We start from the raw sequence: 27,459 nt of genomic DNA, 5'->3' as shown, positions 1-27,459 counted from the left end.
GTAGTACAGACTTAATTTTTGAACTGAATAGACCTGGGTGGGTTTCAATCTCTGCTCAACTATTTACAAGCTACGAGACCTTAAATTTGTGACTTAGGTTTCTCATTAGTGAAATAGATACTGAAATAACAACTACCTCACAGGACGGTTATAAGGATTCTATTACACGGGTTATAAAATTATTCCAGTTCTTGTCACAGTACATATCCATTCAATATTAGCTAATATCAATAATAATTTTTAAAATGTAACCCTGCAGATTAGCTGTTACGAAATAATGCTTAGAGGTACAGTAATTTGTTCAAAGACATACATCTTGCAAATGTTAAAGTCAGTTTTGAAAATCCAATAAAATCTGTGCTCTCTTAAAAAGCGTTCCAATATTGTTAGTCTTGCCCTCTGTTCTTCCAGCTTCCACAACTGGTCTTTTACAGAAGGAAAAACTTACAGACTCATGGTAATTAAACGCCGGAAATGTCCTTAAAATCACTAAGCCAATGGGCAGCAAACTATTTCAACACAGACAAACCCAACTGATAGTCCTTGCTTGGAATAATGGGTCAAAAAGAAAACTGGAGGGCTAGAACGAGAAGGACTTGACGATTCTGAAAAAGGAAGAGAAAGAAGACAAAACAATGACAGGCTGCCTGGGACAGGACGGTCATTGGGGGAGGGGAAACTACACGGGTCAACCAGGGGTCCCTAGCTGCCACTGCTACGCAAGGGTAATACGTTCATTAAACTCAGCTAATTCCCACTGAATTCAGGGTTCAAAGTCACAAGTTCCAAGTTCACGGTCCCATCCCCTGAGCTCTGTGCATAAGCACTCTCAGCTTCTTTCGCTACAGGTCATCCCACCGTCTGACGTTTCTTGCACAATGTAAGTTAGCCGATTAGCACATTCTACCTCTTGCTATATTATATACATAACAATCACTTAGCATACTGGCTCTCTATCTTGATTAGAACAAGGCAGAGTAATTCTAACCATACATGCAGGATGAAGAGTCCCCTGAAAGAAGAGAGAATTAAGTACAGAAGAAAAATGTCTGAGCAAAGCTCATGCCAAAATAAACTGATTTGAATTAGTTTTGTTTGTTTTTTTTAAGGAGGGCGCAGCTCACAGTGGCCCAGGCGGGGATGGAACCAGCAACCTTGGTGTTATCAGCACCGCGCTCTAACCAGCTGAGCTAACCAGCCACCCCTTGAATTAGCTTTTGATGTGCAATCCACATCTAAGTAGTTATACATCTAAGTAGTAACATCACTTCCAGTCCCTGATGTTTTTTTCTTCAGAAATGGAAAATAAAAATTTGCCTACAACTTTAAGTTATAGTTTAAAAGACGTTTTATATAAAACCACGTCACCAATTCAAGGAAGCAGAAAAAGGAAACAAAAAAAATCAATTAAAGGAAACACTTATAATTCTCTGCCACATTGCAATCTTTATAGCATACAATTTAGTTTATTTTGCCTATCTTAAAAATGAGTACAAAGATATTGCTCTCCTTTTCTAAATTATGGAAAATATTTTAAAACATTAGTTTTCTTTCTGAGAGTAAAATGCCCTTAAAACATTTTATTACTATAGTACCCAATAAAGTACTAATGATAAAGGCACATAGATATAACAAAATTACCGTAATTGAATACTAAAATTTTCCTTTTGATTAAAAGGTTGTGCCCATCTAAGATACATATTTAAAGTTTAACGAAGACCCTGTTTCTTTGATTCTAAGACACTTTTTACATTTTGACATTTCTGAATTAGGGATGGGCCAGTCTTATAATCACTGGCATGTCATATTGGAAGCATTTTTTATTTATAAATGGGGCTTCTAACAATCAATAGCACCTTAGATCTGATGAACTATGGTGTTTATAAAAAAACACTTTTTCAAATTAAGAGGTCACTTTTTCTTTTTAAATGTAATACAACTGTCCCACACCCGAAACAACCCTAAATGTGTAGCTCCATAAACTATAATCTTTTACATGAGTGAAAAATGGCCAATAAATTTAATGAAATAACTAAATTATTAGGACAAAAGAAACCACTCTGGTAAGAATGTGATAAAATAATGAACAAATTTTATCAAATATTACATAATTTTCAGAATTTTAAGCAAATAATTTTATATTATTCCATCTTCCAATGCTTTCTAAGTATTTGTCCCCCCTATATATTAAAGGAAAACTAGAATAAAGGCGTATTCCACCTATAATGTGCTGCAGATAAACACTACTTCAGTATAAAGTTAAGTTTCTGTAATATAAATGATCAAAGCACAGTATATGCACTTAGGCTAAGGACAGAAGCCAATGTTTACTGAAATGTTTAAAGACATAAAAAGCATTTAAAAATTAGTTACCTAATGTCTATCGATACTGCAGTGCACTGATACTGCAGAAAGCCACATCATTCCCCCTCTCTCTCTCTGACAAATCACAAAGCCAAACACCGAGTGGTTTGGAGTCTAATGCAGCTACTGCCTGCAACACTTTAAATCATTTTATTACACTGGTTAGGTTACTCCTTGCATATTTCTAATTGCTAGCATTCGAGTGACAGCACTGTGACCAAAAGCATCAAAAACATGATAGGTCCTATGTCAAACTTATCAAATAAAGCAATTTCTTCTCTTCATCATTAAAATCTGGTGAATATAAATACCAATTTTGGGAATTCAGTATGCGAATGAATAATATTCTTTCACTTAATTATTATACAACAAAACAAAATAAGGACAGCGTGAGAACAAGTAGACATAATCTTTTTCAGTTACGTTTGGAGTGTCCCATATTTGCAAGATGGGTTTCTAGATTCCGTACTGGCAACTGATTAAGAAACTTACACCACCACAATTTTCAAACCAGTGCAGTACTTGCGTATGTTTTGTTTTCAATTATGCACAAGACGGCCCAACAGTGATTAAAAAGCTTGGGAACAACTCAATGAAAAGTCTCACATTCTTTCACATTCCTCAATCCAAGTGAATGTCACTTCATTTTAATAGTAAATGCAACTAAAGTAGTTTGAGAGATATCCCCGCCAATATAATTTCCATACATTAAAACTTTGTACCATTGTCAGTTTCCCCCGTTACCCTAAGGAAAAGATCTGAAACAACTCACATTACTGAACTGAAATTCCTTCAAAATAAACACCAAATTCCTACTCTCATCCACTTTTTCAAATAACAAAATAAATAATGTACTATTTCTATTCAGAACCTGTAAGAAAAAAAAGACTTTATTTCTGGCCAGGAACCTTAGAGCTCTTACAGCTCTGTAGATCATCAGAGGTAATAAAAAACATCCAATTTTAAATAGCTGGTGTGCTCTTACCATTTGGGGGTCAGGGTAAGAGGGGGGTGGGTATGGGGGCTTGACAAATGTAACTTTAAAATTCTAGATAAACTGAGAAAATGATGAATTGTTGGAAATGCAGTGGAAACAAAAATGACTATTCATAGGACCAAATGAAAGCCTTCATTAGAAATGAAAATACACCAATGGTTTCATATATATATATATATATATACATACACACACATATATGTAAAACCCAAAGGAAAAACAAACAACAAATAAATGAAAATTAAAACAAAAATAATAAGCAAATGGGAAACCAAGCCCCAATTTTTCTGCTACTCTGTTTACCTTGGAGATTAACCTGAACAATGTGACCCAGAGCCTACAAGACTCACGGTGGACACTGTGCTCCTGGTACAAACTAATGTCTGCAGACCCCTCACCACCACTATACGTTTTGTGCACGTAAGATATTCCCTTCAGCAAGTGACTGGCAAGCACTTTAGTACTAGCACTATCTATGCAGAAGAACAAATAGTGTGAAACAAAGCAATGCAAGTATTTATGTCAAATTTGGCTCCATGCGAAATCTGGCTTCATGCTGAACTATATTAAAAAATAAAGAATTGCCAAACCAAAGTGTTTCTTTACAGTATTTCTTATTTTACCTTCATAAAGGCTAAGAGCTGTAACTATGAGCAATGTCAATTAGTCAAATTTTTCTAATTTTCTATCCAGTTGTAAAGAATATTTTATTATCTAAACTATCAACTTTCTGTTTTTCTCTGTATGTGCATGAATACAGAGAAACCAAAAAAGCCTATATAACTGATACAATAAACACACACAGGTATTACATACAAACTAATGCAACTGCATGATTTTTATATTAAAGTACATATTTTTGCACCACACAGTTCTTCATTTTGTTATTAAGAGCAATAGAAAACTTCTGCAACTAGGCACATGCTGCTAATGATCCAGGGTTTTAAGAATTTGTAGGTTAAAAAAATACAATTCCTAGAACACTGTTATCAAACAAATAAGTTTTATTGGCATCTAAAAACAAAATTCACCCAACATTGAAACGTACTTTAATATTTATGTTGTTGTTTTCTTGTTTCTTTTTACTCACTGCAGTATGAGGAACAAATGACAAACACTTACTTTGGAGAAACAGAGACCATAGTGTAGATTTTACAAAATCACTTTTTAAAATCTCTGTATTGTGCTCCTCAAATTATCTAGAGCCAGTCTTTGCATAAAATATCACAGCTTTGTCTGTTACCTTAAAATTCTGCAGCAGCCTAAAGATATGGGTAAGATATACCACCACTGGCTACTCTGAAATATATCTATTACCATATCTGACCTAATGGTAGTATCTAAAAAACGCTTTCTTCCATAGGAAGTCTCTGACAAGCTGTTATTCATTTCCTTGAAGTTAAAAGAATCTGGGGGCAACATTTATCAGAAAAATAAAAAAATGTTTACCTACCATGTTCATATTAAGAACAATGTCTATACAAGTCAGTTGTACAATTATTTTAAGAGAAAGGTGAACATGAACATCAGATTAACTTAATTCTGGCAGACACAGTGAACAACTAGGGTCCAGTCAGCCATTAAGCGATTACAGAGAGATGACAACTTTACAAAAGGTATCTTTTACCTACTGAGTGATGATTATGTCCCCTCAGTTTCTGTGCTTTCTACCACTGGTTCACTTTCTATATCAGCAACTGTGTCACTCTTCTCCTTGTTTATGTCACTTGAAGATGTCAGTTTCTCATAAAGTTCAGGATCATTCTGCACTGGTAAAGGTGGTGGTGGAGCATGTCTCTCGGTATTTTCACCATTAACCTGAGGCACATTATCACCTTTTCGTTGAGAAGTGGCCCCTTCAAAAAAATCAAAAACCCGAGCATGAGGGGGGACCCAGGTGTTTTGAATCCTATCTCGTCCAAGACGATTTCCATTAATTTCTCTGCAGAAATCAAAATCTCTGTCATCCCTATCCCTCTGCCTCTCCCAGGGTCTTCTGCGGTCATCAAAATCTCTGGGAACTTCTTGTCCAAATCCTCTGTTCCAAGGACCACTTCTAGGATCGAATCGATAGTTTCCAGCCCGAAATCTGCCTCTTTCTTCATGCAAGCCTTTCGGGCCAGCAAAGACAGGTAGGACTCGATGCTCTCGCTCATCAAAATCTCTGTGCCCCCAAGGCTTCTCTGGATTAAAGCCAAAGTGATCTCTTCGACCAAGGTGCTCCATACCTGGCCTCACGAGATTCTCTCTGATATCCACGGGCGGTCTTCCAAAATGATCCCTACCGTCTAATGGAGGCCTTCCAGGACCTTCTCTTGGATCCACGGGCCGTCCAACCATCTCCCTAACATCCACAGGAGGTCTACTCATGCTTTCCCTGGTTTCTATGGGAGGAAACCGGTAATCTCTATCTCCTTCCTGTTGAATGTTATCATTCCCGAGTGGTATCCTTTTTTCTGGATTATTGTCTATACTTTGCCTTCCAGGAACTAGAAAAGGTCTTTCTGGCTGACTAAAAATATCTCCTGGAGGAAAAGGCCCACGGGGTGGATGAAGGGCTGAATCAAGTACCGACGGGGGAGGGATTGCTCGCTGCGGTGGAATTCCCGGCTGCAGCAAAGGAAACCGTGGTCCAGGCGTCTGCGGTATGAGTCCCGGACGGAGGTCTAACATCGGCATCATGGGCATCCTTTGACTGGAGAGACTTAAAGGGGGTAAGTTTTGAGGCCCAGCTGGTGGCTGTGTTCCCAAAAGTCCAGACGTATTTGGGATATTTGGTGGCTGTACTCCTATAAGTCCAGAATTGTTAGGGATATTTGGGGGGAGCACTCCCAAAAGTCCAGAACTACTCGAAACAGCTGGTGGCTGTATTCCCAAAATTCCAGAGTTATTTAGAATATTTGGTGGCTGAGGTCCAATAATCCCAGAACTACTGGAAACGTTAGATGGCCGGACTCCAAGAATTTCAGAATTACTTGATACATTTGGTCTCTGAACTCCCATAATTCCAGAATTGCTTGTCACATTTGGCGGCTGTCCTAACATTGCAGAGCTACTTGAAATATCATTTGGAATCACTAAAATGGAAAGGAGAAAAAAACAACACAAAAAAGAATCATTCTGGTATGAAAAGGAAACTATATTTGTAACTATTAATGCTATAATTTCCAGCAGTTAGCTTAGAATTAATCAGCCATTTGTATCCCCAAAGAATCAAGGTACATTAGATACAAAATAAAAATCAAAACTAAAGTTATTACCATGTATAGTGACATCTAAATATTAAAACATATGTGAGACTGTTATTTTAAAATCTTTACATGATCTTTTAAATTAACAAAAATATCAAATTTTGTACTGATTCTCCACCTTTAACAAAAGTCTTTCTAAAGCACAAACAATTCTTAATATACTAACAGTGGTGCCATGAAAAAAGGACTTGCTGCTTTCAAACAACCCATTTCTCTTCTAGACCTGGCTCGATAAATACCTGGTAGAAGTAAGTTACTTATACCTAGTACTTGTTCATTTTCTCATTCTGTAAGTATACACACTTTGTGCAATCTTATGTTGATCAGCAACACATTAAAGCAGTCCCAATAGGCCAAAAAAAGACAGGGAGAGAGTCTCAATAGAAAGGCGCCAAAATCTACACTACCCTGAACAGAATGCCAAATTTGTTTTTAGGAGATAGTGATCTCTTTTTAAAAATCGCAACATTTCAAACATTTGCGCACTGAACTGGTTACAAATGCACGGCACCTCAGAATTAAACACCACTATAGAGAAGTACTGCGTATAATTTAACTGTGGATTCTGAGGATTTTTTTTTTTACCTGCTCTGGTGTTTTCACCAGAAGGAAGCTGGTGGTCTATAAGATGAGGTACTTTTTCTTCAGGCTCTGCTTGTTTAGTTGGAGGATTAAAAACATTTCCAGCTGCCAAAGCAGAAGTAGCAAGACTGCTGGGAACAGAACCACCTGGTAAAACAATGCTACCAAATCCAACATCTTTCACAGTTTCTGGAGTCATGGATAATGGCGGCTGCACTAAAGCTGTTTAAAGAGGGAGAAGATATATTTCAGACTTAATTAACTAATCAATTCATGTGCTAAGTTAAAATATTAACCATGACTAACAATGGCCTTGCCAAAGTTTTAAAGGACTTCCTATCCTTTCTCCCCAATTGTTTGGTAAGACTGCTCAGTTAACATGACATACAGTAAGTCCTCACTTAAAATCGTCAATAGGTTCTGTGACGTTCAGTGAAACAACATATAACAAAACCAATTTTCCCACAGGCTAATTGATATAAACAAGAGTTAAGTCCTAGGGGATCTCATAAACGTTATAATGAAACGATGAATGAGAAGATGTTATTCGAGGACCTACCATATAGGAATTCTCTTCTGGTCCCTCTATTTCATTTATAATGAAAACTAACTTCTGGCAGCTTGAATGTATCATTTCATAGCATCTCTGTATTAGCTAAAACATTATATAACAACTGATGTGCAAAGTGACAAATGAGTCACCAGAAAGAAGATAAATTCTATTTAGAAAACTTTTTTTAAAATAGGAGAAAAAAATTAGAAATATTCACATAAAAATGTTTAGTAAAATAAGGACCTGTGACTTAAGAAGAAAATCTCAGTAATACAAAAAAAAATCATAATTTTGCAAGGATGCCAGTACATGAATATCTAAATAAACAGAAATGATTAGTGCAGACTGACAATACGAGAATGAAAATCTGCCGAATCCCCTTGAAATTACAATGGTCTAAGGTTCTTACATTTACTATTTTTTGTCAAATGAGGTTAGAAATTCATCAGATGGGAAGAGATAATAATAATAAGGTGGACTACAAATAAAAAGGTATAAACATTCAAATTAAAAGAATGTGTAGAAAAAAACCCCAAGTGTATAAATCATTTATATGTTATAAAACAGAACTAGAGAAATATAAAATCACAATTAAACTGTTAGAATTTGTAGTGCAATTTATATCACAACACTGTTAAATCATTTACATGGGGCTTTTAGCAACTGTTATCCTCACATTTAATTCCAGTTTACCTGGACGAACTGCTAGCACGTAACCGAGGTATAAAACAGAGGAAACAACCTGGGATCACGCATGGGAATTAGGAGAATTAAATGAGACAGTGAGCAAACAGGAAGAGTACCTAGAGCACAGTGGTATTTCTCTTTCTCTATTAAATTTATTTCAGATTTTTCAAAATGAATAAATTAAGAAGAAATAATTGGGAGATAGGCTCTAGAATGAGTCTCTGTGAATGGTGAATTAAGAAATGGCTTCTGAATATTTTTCCAATTTTCGGAAAGAATAAACAATCTTTCTAATTAACCAACAATAGCCAAAAAGAAGAATCCTAATGCTGTCTAAACAGTAAAAAAGAGTAAAAAAGTTTAAAATCATAAGGAAAATGGATTATATCATCAAAAGGTGAGCTATCATATACACTCACTTTAAATAAAGCCCTTTGAGCCAATATTGGGCCAAAAAGTAAGAAGCTCACAAAAACTGATACAGTCATCTCAAAAAGATACTGTCCGAAGATGAGACAAACTGAACTTCAAAAAGAGAAGTGAATGCAATTGCTTGGAACTGAAAATCCATTAATCCATAAACACTGAAGAAAATGAAGGAGGAAGAACTGGAGGGTCAGGGAGAGGAAGAGAAGGGGAAATAAGAGAATTCCTCTCCCCGCTTCAGCCACTGGTTATCACTGGAAATATCCACAGAACTCACTCACTGCCTGGAAAATGGCAGTTACGGGAAAGAATTTAGCACCTACCTAGCTCTCCTGCACAACTGTATTTCAAGGTAACTAAATACTATTAGTTGATAAAAGTTTTTCTTTATAGAAAAATTCTAGCTAAAAAATATGCAAGGAATTATAAAATTCAAAAGATCATCTCCACTTTGAAACTAATGAAAAGGAGATTCAAGTAATAATGATCAACGGAGGAAACCGCCTGATGCAAATGTGAAGGTTAACTTTTTTACAACCAGGTTCCACTACCTGAGTACTCTGATACATCTTAGTATCATTTAAAGTGGGGAAAGCATGGCTCCTGATGTGACGTAATGTCAAGTCAGCACCCCACCTTTAAGTATTTTTGCCAAAAAAGCTTAAGTGGAATCAAAGCAAATCTTTGGTGCTGAAAACTTCCTATTTACAGGAAATTTAAGGAGATGGAGGAACAAATTCAGTATCACAAAGAAGTAAAAACCCAAATCCATTATTTGGGATCTTGCATATAGAAGTGAGCTGTTTGTTTATTCAGTAAGTTAAAGACATGATGAATTGAAAAAGGAAGGGACGTTAGGTCAGTAGTAATCTATATTATGATATTTAATACATACACACAAACATACAAACATGATATGGGGACTCTTTTGAATTTTGACTAAAATAAACCAATTATAAGAACATATTTTGAGATAACAGAGAAAATATGAATATGGACTGCTGGATGATACTGTTAATTTTTTTTAGAAATCATTTAACAAAAAAGATGCATTTGTGTGAAAACTTTCATAATAAAAAATTAGCAAGAATTCACAAGAATGAGAACTAACACATTAACACCACCATGAATTGCGAAAATTCTGAAAGCAGACCACTCACATGTTGGTACCACTGGGGGAATAGCAGGTGGTGGAACACCAGGTGGAGGGACTGGAGGTGGCATGTAACCTATACAGAAAAAAAAGATCCAAAATTAAATAGTGTAAAAAAGGTTACTTCTTTTAAATCAAAGGTTTTACTAGCTGTAAGAGAAATTCTACATTCTTAAAAAAGTCTTTCATTACTACAACCTCATATCTGTGAGTATATTTTCCATTTTAAAAATTACTTTTATATACACTACCTTACTTGATCCTTAGGGAAGCAGAGAGATCCTTATCACATCCTATTTATTTACTCATTTGTTTAAGTCCCATGGCACTCTCTATGATGCTATAAAATCAAAGGTTAACACAAGCCAGGTAACCCGTTTATACGCTAGCATGCTGACCACACTGGGAATTAAACATTGTATTTCAAGCTGCTGATAACATTATATGCAATAATTCATCTGCAAAACCTGCTACTGTATGTCTTTGATATATATGCTGTTTACCCACTAGATCAGAATACTTTCATTAACCTTGGATGTTATTATACTATGTTTTGAACATTGAAATAAATCTTCAATTTAATATTGGCTGTTTTATGATTTTAAATGTCAAATGATCAAACTATAAAACTGCTTCCTTGCTTTTTAAAAATATACACCAACCATTAAATTCAATTAGAAACAGTGAGTAAAAGTGAGGGGAAAATAAAGATATATGACTTTCAACAAATGAATGACAGACAGACAATAACTTTATAAAGTCTATATGTTATGAATTTTGAAATAATCACTTAAAAATAGCTTCTGAAAAAACTTCAATTTTAAAATCATAAATACAGAAAATATTTGACAAAAGTAATTTCCAAATATTTAAAATATACAAAAAGATAAAATTCTTATTAAAATCTGCACCAATTTTAAATTATGTATTAAACTGTAATTTTAAATTTTATGTTACATGACAAATTACAACCATCCTCAAGCAATGAATTTACTTTTTGGTTTTACTGATATATTTTGGGGAACTCTATTCATGAGTTCAACACTTAAATTATAGAAATCAAAGTACAGTACTTCATTTGTTATACTATGCAAATAAATCATGAAGTTCAAAGAAAAATAAAAAGTTTTTAAAAATCAATATATTCTATTTGATTCTACGCTATATAAGCAATGATTTATATTTCATTGATATGTGATGTTAAATCTATAGCTTGTACGTAGAAACATTGATTTAAGGAAATTTTTGTTTATTAACGATTTATTAGGTCAAAAAACGTACCAATTCAATTAGCATTTTAACATTTAATTTCTAATGTCAAAATGGAAACCCGATGATTTTTAGGAAGGACAATCTACATAATCAAATGCATACTTTTTAATGAATGGGTGATAACTGTACAGAACTACAACATAAAGATTTCAACATAAATTTTAAATTATCTGACAAGAGTACTTCAATGATTTTAAAGGACCCCATTTCTTCTCTCTGTCGGTGCTTCTTAACGTGTGGGCTTCCAACAATCTGCACAACCTGGGAACTTGTTAGAACTGCAACTGTTCCCCCTCAGTCCTACTGTAGCAAAGGGTGGCCCAACAATCTGTGCTGGAACACACCTTCCACGTGATTCTAACATGTGCTAAGGTTTGAAAATCAATGCTCTATGTAGTATTTTAACCTGGAAAAAGAACAATTTACATGCTATTCTAAAGAGAATTCCATTAATAAGACGAAAACTCCTTACCAGGAGGTGGTTGTGAAGGGTTAAAACTTGCCCGAAGAAAAGGTGGAGGCATGGGACTGAATCCAGGAGGAGGAACCTGCATTGACACAGGAAATGCTGGTGGGACCAAACTAACTGTAGGCACAGCTGGCGCTACTGGAATCTTTTGTGGACAGAAAAGAAAAAGTCCATAAATCATTTTATCCATCAGCAAAGATTACATCTTGGAACACTTAAAGGTAAATTACTTCTATTTCTTTTTTAAGGGTAACAAATTCCATTACATTAAGTTGCTTTGTTTTTTCCCTTTTGTATACTTGTAAATAAACCCACTTGGGGTAAAAGCAAGGCACTACTGTTCAACAGACAGTACATGCAGCGATTGTGAAATCTGCCTTATATTCACGTGATGTAAGGCAACGGGCACCTACTTGAATAGTGACTATCAGGCTCAATCTTAAATTGTCATCTCCCACTAAGTTTCTAATACGTAGCTATGTTACACAACCAAACCACCATTAGGCAGCATGTCAGCAGGAGCTTTAAAATGACTTGAATTTCTCATAAATTCATTTTCTACTCCTAGCATAAATACCTTTTACTCATCCTAGATACAATCATTCCCAAGTATTTATTTGCACTATGGCTGTACCTCTCCCTTAAATTTCATATTCTATCAACGGTCTCTTCAACATCTTTACTGTCTGAAAGACACTTCAAACTTCTCGTGCACAAAACTGAACTCCCAAGTTCTTTCCAAAACAACTCTTCCTTCCCCGTTTTCTTTCTCATTCTCAGATAATGGTAATCCCATCTTTCCAATTTCTCAGACCCAAAACTTTGCCTCTGCTCTTTCTCACAACTAAAATCTAGTCATGCCACGAAGTCCCTTGGTCGTACCATCAAAATATACCCAGTACCTGACCACTTCTCATTCCCTCCACTGCTAGCATCCTAGTCTGAGCCACCATCACCTCTCGTCTGGATTGCTCCAACTGTCTTTTCACTGGTCTCCATGCTTTCATGAATGGCCACTAATCTATTCTCAAAATAGTACAGCCAGTGCACTCCTTTAGAACTTTAAGCCAGGTCAAGTCACTTCTTTCCAACTCCTCCAAAGGCTGCGCATCTCAGAGTGAAAACCAAAGTCCTCCTAGAGGTCTCCTCTCCTCTAAGCTGCCTCATGCACTGTGCTCTAGCCCACGTGCCATTCCTGGAACACACCAAGCCTGCTCCTGGCCTCCAGCCTTTGCACTGGCTCTTCCCTCTGCCTGCAATGCTCGCCAGGCTGGCCAACTTTCACTGGTGGCTCCAGTGTCTCCTTCTCGGTCAAGTACGCCCTGACCATTTTACTTAGGATTGTAAGCACCTGTGCACACTGGTCACCCTACACTACCTTTATCCTTCCACTGTGTCTCGTAAACTTATTTTAGATCTTGTCTCCCATTTTGAGAACAAACGCTCCATAGGGTAGGGATTTGTGTTTGGTTTTTTTTCACTGATGTATCCCAATGTCAGGTGCCTAGAAGAGTGAATGTCACAGAGCAAGCCATCAACAATCAATTGTCCAAGAAATAAACATTTAAATATAAATTAGACCATTTCTTTAATTTTTTTTTTCCAAAAACTGTTTGACTGAGCTCATATTTATTCCATTTTGGACAAGTTCCTCCAAGTTTTATAAAGTAAATACATGAGTAAAACAACACATTCAACAACAAAAACACCCAGCACTAACCTGTAACATAGCAACAGGTGGAGGGAAAACCTCTGCCTGGGTGGTGACCACTGTCTCCTTTTCAACTGGAGTTGGGCTCTGAGTTGTCTGGACCGTCTCTTTAACAGGTTCTGAGCTTTTCACAGTTTCCCACTCTAAACGAAATATTTGAAATTGATTTCCTCTAGATAGCTGCAACTTTTCATTTTATTTCTATGTCCACATTTCATTTCATGCCTGTCTAGGTCCTTCATCTACCCCAGCACATCTGTCTTTAACATGTGTCCACTACTAGAGGTGACGGCCTCGGCTGTGCCCAGATAAATCTGATTAGGGAACTACGGAGTCCAAGGAAGCATCACACGAGACACAAATGAAAGACACAACATATTTAATCTGGAGAAAACACTTAAAGAGGGATGTACTACAGATCTCAAAGGCTGTCTGACATAAGAGGAAACAACCTCATTCTGTATTTTGTCACAAGGTACAAGGGAGACCAACAAATATTAACCCAATACAGAAAATTTTTTCTGGAAATACAGCTTATGCAAAACTCGAATGAAGAAGCTCTGCTGGTTTCTCCAATAGTTGTCCATCCCCCTCAGAGTAAAGCTCAAAGTCATTATGACGACTAGTAAGACGTTGCATGACTTCACCCCTCTGTACCTCTCTGGCTTCGTCTCCTACTACTCACGCCTCACTAACTTGGCTCCAGCCATACTGGCCTCAGGATTTTTAAACAGACTGCACTTGGTGTTCCCTCTATGTGGAATGCTTTTTCCCCAGACACCTGCGCATCTCACCCCTTCAGGGATCACCTGTCTGTTAGACCTTCTTCAACCATTTAAAACTGCAACAGCTTCACACCTATACTGCCTATTCCCCCACTCCCTGATTTTTCTTCTTAAAACTTACCAACATAGAATTACTGTATAGAGTATCTACTTTGTTCATGGTCTAGTTCTTTCCACTAGCACATGAGTTGGCAAACTTTTCCTATATTAAGTATTTTAACCTTTGTGGGCCATATGTTCTCTGTTGCAACTACTCAACTTCTCTTGAAAAAAAAGTCATATAAAATAGATAAACACAAGTGAGCATGGCTGTGTTTCAATATAACTCTATTTACAAAATAGGCTGCCGGCCAGCTTTGGCCCAGGCAGCCCCTGTACTACAAGGTGCACTGCACGAAAGACAGGATTTTTGTCTACCTGCCTCACTGCTGTAATCCCAGTTCCTACAACTGTGCCTGCTACACAGCAAGAAGCAGGAGTTAAAATACTTATTAAATGACTGTATGCTCTGGTGGAATATCCATCAAGAAAGAGAGCAACTGATAAGAAGAAAACAAGTGAAAAAGAGTTTGAATATATGCAATGGCCTGAGAACAAAAATATTCTGAAAATTAGCTAAGTATGCTAAAAAGAGCTAAGATGTGAAGAAATAACGAATATATCGTATTTCAATTCTTTTAAAACTTCTTACTGGTTATAACTACTAATCATTTTATAACTGGAATTTTTAAAAATAAAAAAGACAAGTTTTTCAAAAGAGCAGGCCAGATGGTCACTTGGTTATAAGTGAGCATTCTCGAATTGCATGAGTGTGAAACACAACTCCCTAAACTAAGATTCTATTCCTGCCATTCTCAACATGTATACTAACCAAAATCTGGGAAGTTTTTTAAAGAATCTTCTAAAGTACCCAGTTCTCATTTAAACTTGAGGAATTGAAACACAGTAGTACCTCGGTTTTCAAACGTCTCCATTGATGAACATTTTGGCTTACAAATGCTGTAAATTTTATGGATCTATGGTATCATTTGATAGTAAAATTCATGCTAAATTTGCAGTTTTAGGGGTTGATTTTAAAGGTCTGGAATGAATTAATCCATTTTGCATTACTTTCTATGGGAAACCATGCCTTGGTTTTCGAACGTTTCAGAACTCAAACGGTCTTTCCGGAACAAATTATGTTCGAAAACCAAGGCACCACTGCATTTAGTTTTAAAAAGCCTCCATATACAAAATACGCAACTCTATCGAGCAAAACTTTTTAAAAAATGTTTTTGAACACAGTGTTTCATATTTTTTCACTTTTGGGGGTGGGGAAGAATCGGGAAAATAAACACAATTCACTCTATTATGGAAAAACTCTTATCAATTACAACCTTATAAGTGTACTTTCTTAATAAAACTACCCTTAGGGTTCTTACCAGTATTTACAGTTTCCTGATCAATCATGCCTCCTTCTGCAAAACCTTCCAAATCATCCACTTTAACTTTTTCCCAGGGTATATATGTGACTCCAAGATCCACATCCCAGAATTGTTTGTATTCTGTTTTCACACCTTTGTTTAAAGCCCAAGCAATCTATCAGAAATGAAGAGAGAAAAAAGAAAGCTCAGGTATACTGTAAAAACAAGGCAAAACATTAAAAAACATGTAAACACTACAAATACAAATAAAAAATAAAACTAGTTTTAAAAATCAGGTGAATGAGCACAATATCACTGAATAACAGTAACCAAGAAAATTTTCCATGCATTTTCCGTTTTTGTTTGTTTATAAAATAAAACCTGCATTAATAGTGATGGCGTTTGTGAGATTTATTTCTACTTTTTACTGAAACTTTAAAAAAGGACATTTCCAGAAATAAAACATCCAAATCTACTTTTCACCATTAAAATGTCAAGCTACATTAGCAATAATTAGACTAGTTATTATAATTTAAACAAAATCTTGGTACTCCAGAAAAACAGGAGACCAGTGAACTTTAGTTTACATAAAGAAACTCTCTGCCATAAAATGACAAAGGTATGGGCATGTTAACTCCCTTGAAAGCAGTTATTTTAAAGTTTTTAATTCAGTTGCAGAAGCTAATGTAATAAATTCTCTCCAAATAGCAGAAATGAAATATAAATTAGTCACAAAAAGTAAAACTGGAAAAATACACAGTAAATACTCAGTTTAAAGACGAAGAGGAAAATAAAAATATAAATAAACCCGTCACGAGGGTTGTAGAAGACAAGATGTTAAAAAGTAGAAATAATATAATTAAGGGGGATGATTAGGAAGCATTGGGAAGAAATAAATGAAAGACAAACTAGTAAAAATGAAAAAGGTCTGCTCATAAAATGGTGGTGACCTGGTTGATGAAGAGAACTGTGTATGTGTGTGTGATTTCAAAGCAAGAGTTTGACTAAAGTTTGGTTACTGTTTTACCTACTATCTAATTCTATAACTCAACAAAACTAAAATAATAGATTTCCATTGAGCTTTGCCCAATTAAAAAGAATGAATTAAATACAGGAACATTCTAATAATCCAATAAAACATGAGCATGTACCCCTGCCCCCACTCTCACCTTAATAACCTTGGAACCGATTTTATATGATCCAGAACTAAGTTTCTGAAGAGCCCGAAAGGCATCTTGCCGATGAACCATGCAGACGTAAGCACAGCCCCTGGGAGGAATCATCTGTTGAAACAAATGGTCTCTTTAGCAGGGCTACAAGGAGGACAGTTCATTCTGGCATTTTACAGTTTTAGTGAAACGGAACATTGTCTATTAACTGATATGAACTGTTTTCCCTTTTCTTTGCCCAGCTATGTTTATTGGTTCAATTCATGTACCACAAATTACTTAGTCTTAAAAAAAAAAAAAAAGCAAAAATTCAAAAGCTAGTTGGGTCTCACTCTAAGCCATGATACACATGTATGTGAAAACTTGACTATCATGTCAGTTAAAGTTTTTCTAATATAAAGAACTATTTTAAAAAGTAAAAATACACACACATGTATAGCCGACATATTTGAAGGCATACGATTTAGTCACAGTATTATTTTAATTTTTCCAATTATATTGACTAACATTTAAAGAATTTTTGTTTTGGAGAAGTACCTTAACCTTAATATAAAATCTATAATCTACAACAAATGATAAAACTAAAGCACTTCAGTTTTAAAAAACTTAATTTTGTCCAGGTACTTCTGGACATAGGTTTAAAATGAATGGGAAAACTGCCTCAGTGTAAGGATATGAGAGTTTTATTTATAAACTATTTCACTATTCTATAGACTACCAGATCATAAAATTATCCTTAATGTATTAATTCAGAATAACAGTGCATTTGTTTCTTTAAGAACTCAAAAGGTGTTCTCTCACTTTATTATTACTCAACACCTAGTAAGCTCTACTTGTCAAAACAAAAACAAAAACTTCTCCCTCAGTCTTGCTAACATTTCAAGCTACTGTCACTTTAATACCAAACCTTTCAAAAGACAAGTCTCTCTAACCCCTTACATACTTCAACTCTTACGATGTAGATCCAACTCCTTACCAACCCACTGAAAATATTTTTTTCAAACTCACTAGTGACCTACTTAATGCTAAATCTAACAGACTTTTCTCAGTCCTCAAACTCCCCTAAAACCAAGTAACAGCTTTCTAAATCTTATATCAATTTTTCAAATCCCAGATTTTATCACTCAGCCGTTCAGTCCACTTCAGTTCACAAAATAATCTAGTGACTATTATTTGTTGAGTACTATGCTCTTCAAAGGTAATCCAGAGGAGGAGAAAGACAAGGAAAATTAATGCCCAGATTACTATGGCACAAAAAAGACTACGAATGTCATAAGCCACCTGAACATCCAAAATGCTGCTCCGATGCAGGACCTGTTCAGAGCAGTGACTCCTGGCTTTGCATGAGAAATCACCTGTGTGACCACACCTCTTCGATAAGATCCTAAAGATACTGCTCATGGGCATCCCTATTTTTTCAAATGTCACCACATTTCTGATATGCAGCTAGTGCTAAGAACCACTAGTTTAAGGGTAGGAGAAAATTTGAAAAATTTTCAGGTGTTATATGATCATGGATTCTGGACGATAGCTATGTTTTGACAGGTGAAATTTAGAAAGACAAAAAGTAAGAGAAGCCTACAACAGACACTCTTAGGGTGGAGAAAGGAATTGAAATGGCTAAGCTGAAACACTCAACCAATCACTTATTTATTAACCAATCACCATTTATTATCAGTGTGACTCAGGCAAATCACTTAAGTTTACTCACTGGTAAAATAATATTTACTTAACCAGTTTCTTGTAAGCCTCCAAGCAGACATACACAGTTGACAGTAAAATACGAAATGATAAAACTCAATTCAAATAAGGAATGCTATTATTAATACAGAAGAGTCAAATCTGGCCATGTACGGAATGTTGGGCTCTAACACTAGAAAGGAAAACCAACCAACTGCCCAGTAAACAATAAAAAGTCCATAGACATAAAAGTATAACAATAAAATCAGAAGGTTAATGAATTATAAATCTCCTCAAACAAATAAAAATAAAACATGTCCTTAGTTTTAGCCCCAGGGGAAAATGACAGCCCTTCAGGAAGAAAATATTCAAAGAAGGAGACAGGATGGGGCAAAACCACTAAAGGAATCAAGTTGAGGAGTGAAAGACTTAACTCAGGTTAGTGGAGATGACCTGGCCACACTGGTTTTCTTGCCTAAGGCTTGAGGGGGAAACAGGAAGAGAGGGAGAGGACATGGGCAGAGACTGGGACCCCAACTCCAGTTGTGTCCACACACTACCTACCGTTTTTCCCCCAAAATAAGACCTAGCCAGACCATCAGCTCTAATGCGTCCTTTGGAGCAAAAATTAATATAAGACTCGGTCTTATATTATGTTAGATAAGACCCATTCTTATATTATAGCAAAATAAGACCGGGTCTTATATTAATTTTTGCTCCAAAAGACACATCAGAGCTGATGGTCCAGCCAGGTCTTATTTTCGGGGAAACAGGGTATGAGCTCATGTGCAGGTGATTCTTCATTTTCTACAAAAAGAGGAATTAAATTAGATCACACATAGGGTTCCTGCTAACTCAAACATTCAATGTTTTTAGGAATCAAGTGCTACACTGCTGTAAAACCCCTATGAGTTTTTGTTAGAATTCCATTTAAAAAATTAATCAAGCAAGGCGATGAACAGCAATAGAATAAACACAAACGAAAGTCCAAGGATCCTTGTGAAGCAGTGCTTATAAAGGCAGATACTACTGGGCCAATAAGGACCTGAAGTGACTCTCTGTATGAGTGAAAACCCCGTTCTTTTCTTCACCTTAAACTACTGTTGAACAACTGGTACTTACATTAATGGACTCAATCTGTCCAAACTCTTCAAACAGGTTGGTTAAATCCTGCTGAGTGGCCTTCTTGTCCACCTGCCCGACCCAGAGCGTAGTGCTGCATACTGGCAAGACACAAGAGAGAACCGACCTAAATCACACAGGCAAGTTACTGCTTTCACATCGCTGAGAAAAAAGAACTAATGACAACAGACTAAAATGTAAGATAACAACATACCTGTTAGTTGACATTTGTATCTATTCTATTTAAAAATCAACTGAAATCCCAGGTATCCATTCACATCTATGCCAAGCCACCCTCCTGCGTGTCCCCCGTTCTCAGGCTTGAGGCACACCTGAATCACCTGTGGGTATCTGGGTCCCCCAGATGATGAATGGTGCGGGGTATGACAGAGTGGAAGATGGGAGTTCTCAAGTTCCACAGGTAATTCTAAGGTGCAACCAAGTTTCCACACCACTCTTCCCTGCAATCCTATCTGCGTACCGTTTAAGTATTTTTCTGTACTGGAAAGATTAAGTAGATGTTTCGCCCTAATCACGAGTTAAATCTGAAAACCGTATCTTATCCTTAAGGAAATAATAATTTGCAGGAAGATACAAAGAGGAAAAGGCTGAACTGGAACTCCTTCACTGGTTATCATGAAAGACTTGGAAGCCACTTCCCTTTACATATAATATATATATGTATACATAATAAACAAATGCTACACATGAAACATCTTGTCTCCTTTTAGCTGTACTGTTCGTGCCTCCATGAACATCTCCTTTTCCTGAAGACACTAACTCTAAAAATATTTACAGCTAATTTATTTGTAGAGTTTTAAATACACAGTTGTCTCTTGCACAACATAGGCGTGAACTGCACAGGTCCACTTATAAGTGGGTTTTTTTTCAATAAATACAGTCAGCCCTCCACCTCTCCAGGTTTCACATCACGGATCCAACCAACCACACATGGAAAACAGCATTTTCAATCCCCCACTGGGGAGCTGCAGAAACGGAGGGCCAGCTGGATGCAGTTCTATGCCATTTTACGTAAGGCACTTGAGCGTCCGCGGACACTGGCATCTGCAGATGTCATAGCACCAATCCCCATGGATACTGTAATTACCAGGTTTCCCCAAAAAGACGACCTAACCGGACAATCAGAGCTCTAATACGTCTTTTGGAGCAAAAATTAATACAAGACCTGGTCTTACTTTACCGTAAGACCAGATCTTATATAAGACCCGGTCTTATATTAATCTTTGCTCCAAAAGATGCATTAGAGCTGATTGTCTGGCTAGGTCTTATTTTCGGGGAAACATGGTCAGTTTGGGGGAGTCAAAAGTTACATGCAGATAACTGACTGCACAGGGGTCTGCTCTCCTAACCCCCACATTATTCAAGGGTCAACTGTATTTAGATTTATGTCAGTGTCATTTTTAAAGAACCAGTTTCCAGCTTTTTTATTAGCTTTTATCTATAATAGGGCAGGCCGAGAGCTAATTTAGACCCACATTAAGATGTGACTATTGCCGGGTCTCCACTGAACACAGGTTTGCAACCTGGTCTTACTCTGGCTAGCCCCAGCTCCAGCATCTCCCTATATGCGTGGGCCTGAGGAATTGTTCTCCAGCAGGTCCCTGGTCACTGTTCTTCCCTGTTTCTTCTTTGCGTCACGGAGTCACGCCCTAAGAACATATACCTTAAATTCAACCAAAGTTTCAAGGGACAATGTATTAGTTTTCTTTTGCTGCTGTAACAACAAAATACCACAAACACAAAACGTATTCCCACAGTGCTGGGGGTCCTAACTGGGTCCCCAAGCTGCATCCATCTGCAGACTCTAGGGGAGAGCAGAATGTTTCCTTGCCTTTGCTCGGTCCTACAGGCAGCCTGCACTCCTTGGCTCATCACCTCCATCTTCAAAGACAATAGTGCAGATCTACCAACCTTTTTCTCCTCCCATCTTCACATCACCTTTTCTCTGACCTTGTTTCCCTCTTATAAAGACTCTTGGATTACACTGTGTTCTTCTGAGGAATCCAAGTTAACCTCCCCGCCTGAAGATGCTTACAATCACATCTGCAAAGCCCCTTTTACCATGCAAGGCAACATATCTACAAGCTCCAGTGATCTGGATGTGGACATCTGTGCGAGCCCATTAACCTTCCACCAAACCAGAGCAAATTTCTGAACCTCTCTCACTGAACAGTTCCCTCCTCTTCTTACTCTGTCCTCCATATCACAGCTGCCTTCATCTCCCCAAAAACGGTTCCACATTTCCCCTACTCCTTCAATGTTATCTAATTATTCCCATGGATAACTCCATTCCACCACCCCCGACCCCAGAAAGCAATAATGAGTCTCCCCCATCCCATGAAAAGGGCACATGATTCCTAGAATGGTACTGTTTGTTGATGTTTCATATCCCCTGAATTATTTGCGAAAATTCTTGTATTCTAAGGACCAATGGTAAGGAGACATTACTGTATGTGTTTAAAATATGTTGGGACCACATAAAATTGATATTACTTCTGTGTAAGATAAGTTTTTAGGTAAAAAAAAAAAAATCAGAGACATACTTTAACTGTACTTTCTGAATTTGTTTATTGTGCTTTACCCATGAAGATAAAACAGCGATAGGAAATGAATTCCATGGTGAATACCTATGTAAATGGTGGCAGCAACAACATGACAAATCAGGTGACGAGCCAAATGAAAGAGACTATGTAAAAGCCCCGTCCTAAAATAAGCAATTCTGACTGTCCCACTAGTAATCGCGGGAAGAGGCACAGTGGAGGCTTAAGGTCAGACCTGGTAAGACACAGAACCTTTCAGAGTTCGGAACAGCAGCACCATTAGATGAACTGGCTCTCATAAACACATACGACTCTGGCAGGAAGCCAAAGCTTGTTCAACGTGCTAGAACTTAAGTAAGCAGATGGCTACTGCCTTCTATTTTAAGCCTGGATTTCCAAGATGCTTTAGCAGTGCCATAAGTTATACTAATTATTTATCTATTTCCGTGGCAGAAAATATTTACTTATAGATGTTTGGAAATCAAATAACCTGATCAGTATTCAGTCTTGGCAAAAAATGACAATTTGCTCCATTTTACGTACACTGCCCATCTGCAGTCTGTTGGCTCACGGCGGGAGTCATCACTCACTGAGAATCCTTTAGGGAGAATTTGGCACTCACTGCAATTTATTTTCCTATACCTCACATTCTAACAAAGTGAACACTCCCCTAGCCCTCTCCCAAAACAAAGTCCCACTATTGCCCAACTGTTCTAATCATACATCACAGATTAACATATAAAGGAGGGAAAGTTTGTACAGTAGGAATGTCTCCTTCAGTCCTGACCCGGTGAGTTTATCCTCGGCTTCGAAACCCACATGCTTCCTACACTAATTACTCCTACAGACCTGGTGGTCGTAACTGGTTAGGACACTATGCACAGAAGACACTGACACTAGCCTTGGCCCACGTTAGGTATCATTAGTCAAGGCTTATGTTTTGTAACTTGCATTAAAAAAAATACAACTCTCAATAACCTTAGTATTTGAGGAGAAATTGATCTTCCCTTTTCTCTTCTCCACTATCACTTTACAAAACCCAGGATAGCATTACTCATTTACCAAACCACTTTTCAAATTCTCAGTCTTAAAATAAGATTTAGAGAGCCTACAGTCTGTATAAGTGTGTCACTTACCACTTAATGTTTTCGATCTAATTGGAGGCAAGCCCTTCTTCTGTCGTTCTTTCTCCCTTTCTCTAGCTCTTCTCTCACTAGAGTACGAACGTGATGATTTCCTTTTTCTTTCCCGTGAGCGTGAGCGTGAGCGCTTTCTGTGTTTACGCTTTCGAGAACCAGATCGTGACCTAGACCTTCGTTTTCTTGGTGATCTAAAAACAAAACCTTATTTTATTTCTAATAATCAACGTTACTCTTTTATCACTAGGTGAGAAAAAGAAAAAACAGGAAAAAAAAGGTTGTCTTATATTTGGTTACTTCTTAAAAAAGATTTAAGTATAATCAAACATCACACATGCATTTTCTAAAATCTATGTACTGCTTAGGTCCATACTGGGTGTAGATATTTGTTTTCAATGATTCTTACTAAGTCTGGGTTAGTATTAACAAACACAAAGAAGAACAGGAGAACGAGATCCTAGTAAGGGCCTCACTTTCTCTTAGTGTCTCCCAACTCATTTTTCAAACAAGAGTCAAGAACAGGGATGAAATACCAAAGAAAAATAAAAAGATCCTTTGGGTAATAAGCACTGTTACATTCTTAATTTCCAACAGAGCACTAGGCTACTATATAATTCTGCTTATAAGTTTTCAACTTCTAAAATTTTGCTGAACTTCACATTATAAAGTGATACTGAAACACTGTTTCTTTTTTGACTGTCAACCATACGCCAGTGAACTCTCTCCAAAATGCTTCTGTAGGTGTCGCAAGACAAATAAAGAAGCTGCTATGCTAGGCTACAACAAAGAAGTTTTCAGCACTAACATTGTAACTGCTGTAGCAAGATACTGTTCACATGAGGTAGAGTTAGAGAAAGTAGAACTGACAGGCTCGCCTTCACAAGAGGTAAATGCAAATAACTTCTTGAAACTAACAATAAATTACTAAAAAATGATCAAAGATACCACCCCCTCCTCTAGCATTTACTGTTCAGATTTTCAGGGTATTCACGTGTAGAAAATTGGGTATGAAAAAATGTTAAAGACTAATTATTTTTAAGAGAAAAATACAATAGAATTTCTAACACTGTTCCTCTACAGCCTGATTTAACTGTTGTTGAGATGCATTATTATCCTAACAGCCTGAGGTGTCATCAAAATATTATTCACTAAGATGAGGTATAATCCAAAATCTAAGTCTCATGATATGGCTGTGATCCATGTATAATTTTCAAATAAATGGTCACAGATATAGCCAATTAAAAACGGAAGAAAGTATTTCTGATTTTCAAATTCTGAATTACTTCTTTCTGAGAGAATATAAGATGTCATTATAAGAATATAAAATGTCATTATAAGAAAAAAAAAGTTTCCTTAAATCTTGATGCAAAGAAATAAAGCCACCATTTTAAAAGTTTACACACAACTATTCTTAAATATTATTGTAGAACCTTGAACGGGATCGTGAGTGCGTTCTTGATCTTGAGCGAACAGCCACTTTCTTTGCTTCTTGTTCAAAGATCTCCTCTTCCACTCCATCCTGCCCTTCATCTATATCCATGTCCTCAAAAGTCAAAAGAAGAGCAAACAGACAAAATGTCTGGTTGAGACTCAGTACATGTTGACAATTCTGACGTACAAAATATTCACCACAGTAGCATTAATGCCTAATAGTAAAACGTTAGAGTGCGGAGCTTAAGTGTGGGGAGAAAAGCATTCAGGACATTACCATTATTTCACGTAAAATATTTAACATAAAATAAAAATTACCATACTTTATAGTATTTTTTCCTAACTAATTTATAAATATATGACCCAGAAAAGCATTTACTTTCTACCTGTTGCTGAATATCTATGGAATCATCCAAATTTGCTTCAGGTTCAAGAAAATGCTGTTGACTGCTCCCTTGTGATGGTGTTGCGGAATGCTCTGATCCAAATGTTCCTTCTTGACTATCCTGAGGGGTTGCCTATTGAGGATGAATACAAATACACAAACATTGGGAAATAATGAATATTATTACAAATGAAAATGTAAACATGCAAACATTACAATTAAAATTTTAAAAAGGAGCCCAATACAAAAAGAAATCCCATGTTTAATCTTTTATAATCAATCTAAAATTATACTTTTGTATAAATCCAAGTTTACTTATAAGCATGGAACATCATAAAAGGGGGAGAAGACTGGAAGATGACAATAGAATGATAAGATCAAGTAGGTATTCAAATAAACTTTTAAGAGTGGAAAATATAAACCTTCGAGATTAAAGGGATTATATGATGAATGACATATAATGGCACTAAATGAATCTAGAATTTAATTGGCAATTAGCATTTTTATAAAACGCTATAAATGAAAAGTCCTACAAAGTATTTTAAAGAACTAAGTCACATATTACATGTAAAGAAGCAATATGAAGCACAAATGCCAGTATCAAAATCACTGATCTAGCAAAACAATTCTCAACTTGGGCCTTCCCCACCTCCATCTTCAGGAATTCACAAAATAACATTAGAATGTACCCTGAGATGCGTAAAACATTTCAGAAAGTCTAATGAAAGTTAGGCAATGAAGCCTAATTATAGGAACATTTAAAATGTAAACTGGTTTTTCCCCTGGGACTAAAATTGCAGCAACTTGACACAGTGACACTGCTTGCATGATGCCAATCAGTACGACACTGATTAGCAATTTCATGTACTGTGGTAACAGTAAAAATGACAAGGGACATTATGGGGGAAAAAATGTCTCCTTACATAAATTCTCCTAAAACATATCTTGCAGGTGGTGAAGATGAGTAAAAATAGTTTCTGGTGACGAAGATTAATAAAAATGTTCCTGGTGGCACACAAGATAGGTACTGTAATATTTACAGTAAAGAGCAACTAAAAACTACTATTCCCTCCTTACAAACTCTGCCTGTGAACAAGGTCCTTGAACTCTGAATTTCAGTCTTCCTATGTGTAAAAGGAATACTAGCATAGTGATTATAGACAACCATATTGTTTATTAACTTCCAAGTTCTCAAGAGACTAGATCTTAACTGTTGCCAGCACAAAAAAGAAACGATAATTATGTGACTTGACAGTGGTGTTCGCTAACACTACGGTGGTGGTATAATACTACACCGTGTAAATGTATCAAATCAACACCTGTACACCTTCAATTCACAAAATGTTGTATGTCGATTATATTTCAATAGAACTTTTTTTTAATGACTCTTTGTCTAAGATGACATTTAAACTGAAAGAAAAGAAAGCATAAAAATGAAGAACCAAAAAGAACGTTAAAGAACCATTCCAAATCTCTTAATTTATGAAGGAAAAGGTTCCCCAAGGACAAGTAACATTTTCAAAGATTAGAAATAAATCAAAGCTAAAGTCAGAATTAGAAAAGACATCTATTATTTAAATACCTGTTCTATACCACAGTATCGACCCACAGAGTAGTAAATAAGAGTACTCTTTCTTCCAAAACAAATCAAAGGTGTTTTAAGCATAGTCCTGACTGACTTATGCCTTTAAAATGGTACAATAACGAAACTTTTAACACAAGAAGATAATTTTCAACTGCATCCTGAGCCTTACTATTTGGTTCTAATTCAGTACTTATATATTCTTCACATCATTTATTTCTTACCCCACCACTGACCTTAAGCCTCATTTCTACTCCATCCCCCTCCCTGTTTTTCACCCTCAGTTTTCTATCTACCAGTTAACCACTGGAAGTAATTCCCAAGATCCATTGCAACCAATTTTAATTTTTTAGTTTCTTTTTTGAGCAGTTCTACCTATTTAAAAAAATTGAGATTTCACGGGAACTCACAACTTTTATTCTTTCTTAGAAGTCCTATGAAGAACACAGAGAAAATTTCTGAAACTTAAAAAGTCCACTAAAATTTAAACCTAAGATAAGTTATGGAATCTTAGGTATAGGGCTTATTTTCCTATACTGTGTTTCCTCGAAAATAAGACCTACCCCGAAAATTAGCCCCAGTTAAGATCGTCAGCCAGACAGACGCAATTATTACGTTAAAACGATGTTCCAGAAGGAGATGACATGACTGTATTGAATAAATGTAGATTGTTGTACATGAAAAAATAAGACACCCCTGAAAATACTCCCTGGTGTGTCTTTTGGAGCAAAAATTCA

General features: G+C 36.4%; 1 protein-coding gene across 4 annotated transcripts in view; it reads right to left on the bottom strand.

The window, feature by feature from the left end:
- SCAF8 (SR-related CTD associated factor 8) overlaps window positions 1-27,459 on the bottom strand; it is a 141,036-nt gene that overhangs the window by 54,100 nt on the left and 59,477 nt on the right. For 2 of the 4 annotated variants that reach the window (XM_074333733.1, XM_019749246.2), the window contains 11 exons: window positions 25,142-25,273; window positions 24,755-24,867; window positions 23,322-23,515; window positions 19,625-19,725; window positions 16,823-16,936; window positions 15,672-15,828; window positions 13,475-13,608; window positions 11,758-11,899; window positions 10,021-10,089; window positions 7,198-7,416; window positions 4,989-6,438 (listed from right to left, as the gene is read on the bottom strand). In XM_074333733.1, coding sequence (XP_074189834.1) covers window positions 5,003-6,438; window positions 7,198-7,416; window positions 10,021-10,089; window positions 11,758-11,899; window positions 13,475-13,608; window positions 15,672-15,828; window positions 16,823-16,936; window positions 19,625-19,725; window positions 23,322-23,515; window positions 24,755-24,867; window positions 25,142-25,273 — 2,811 coding nt within the window. In that variant the 3' untranslated portion in view covers window positions 4,989-5,002. Of the gene's footprint in view, window positions 1-4,347; window positions 6,439-7,197; window positions 7,417-10,020; window positions 10,090-11,757; window positions 11,900-13,474; window positions 13,609-15,671; window positions 15,829-16,822; window positions 16,937-19,624; window positions 19,726-23,321; window positions 23,516-24,754; window positions 24,868-25,141; window positions 25,274-27,459 lie in introns of those variants that run through there. The other 2 variants (XM_019749249.2, XM_019749245.2) reach the window with 1 other exon arrangement.

The sequence above is a fragment of the Rhinolophus sinicus genome, linkage group LG05 (assembly GCF_036562045.2).
Source record: "Rhinolophus sinicus isolate RSC01 linkage group LG05, ASM3656204v1, whole genome shotgun sequence".
Taxonomy (NCBI): domain Eukaryota; kingdom Metazoa; phylum Chordata; class Mammalia; order Chiroptera; family Rhinolophidae; genus Rhinolophus; species Rhinolophus sinicus.
This window is presented reverse-complemented; position numbering and strand designations above follow the sequence as displayed.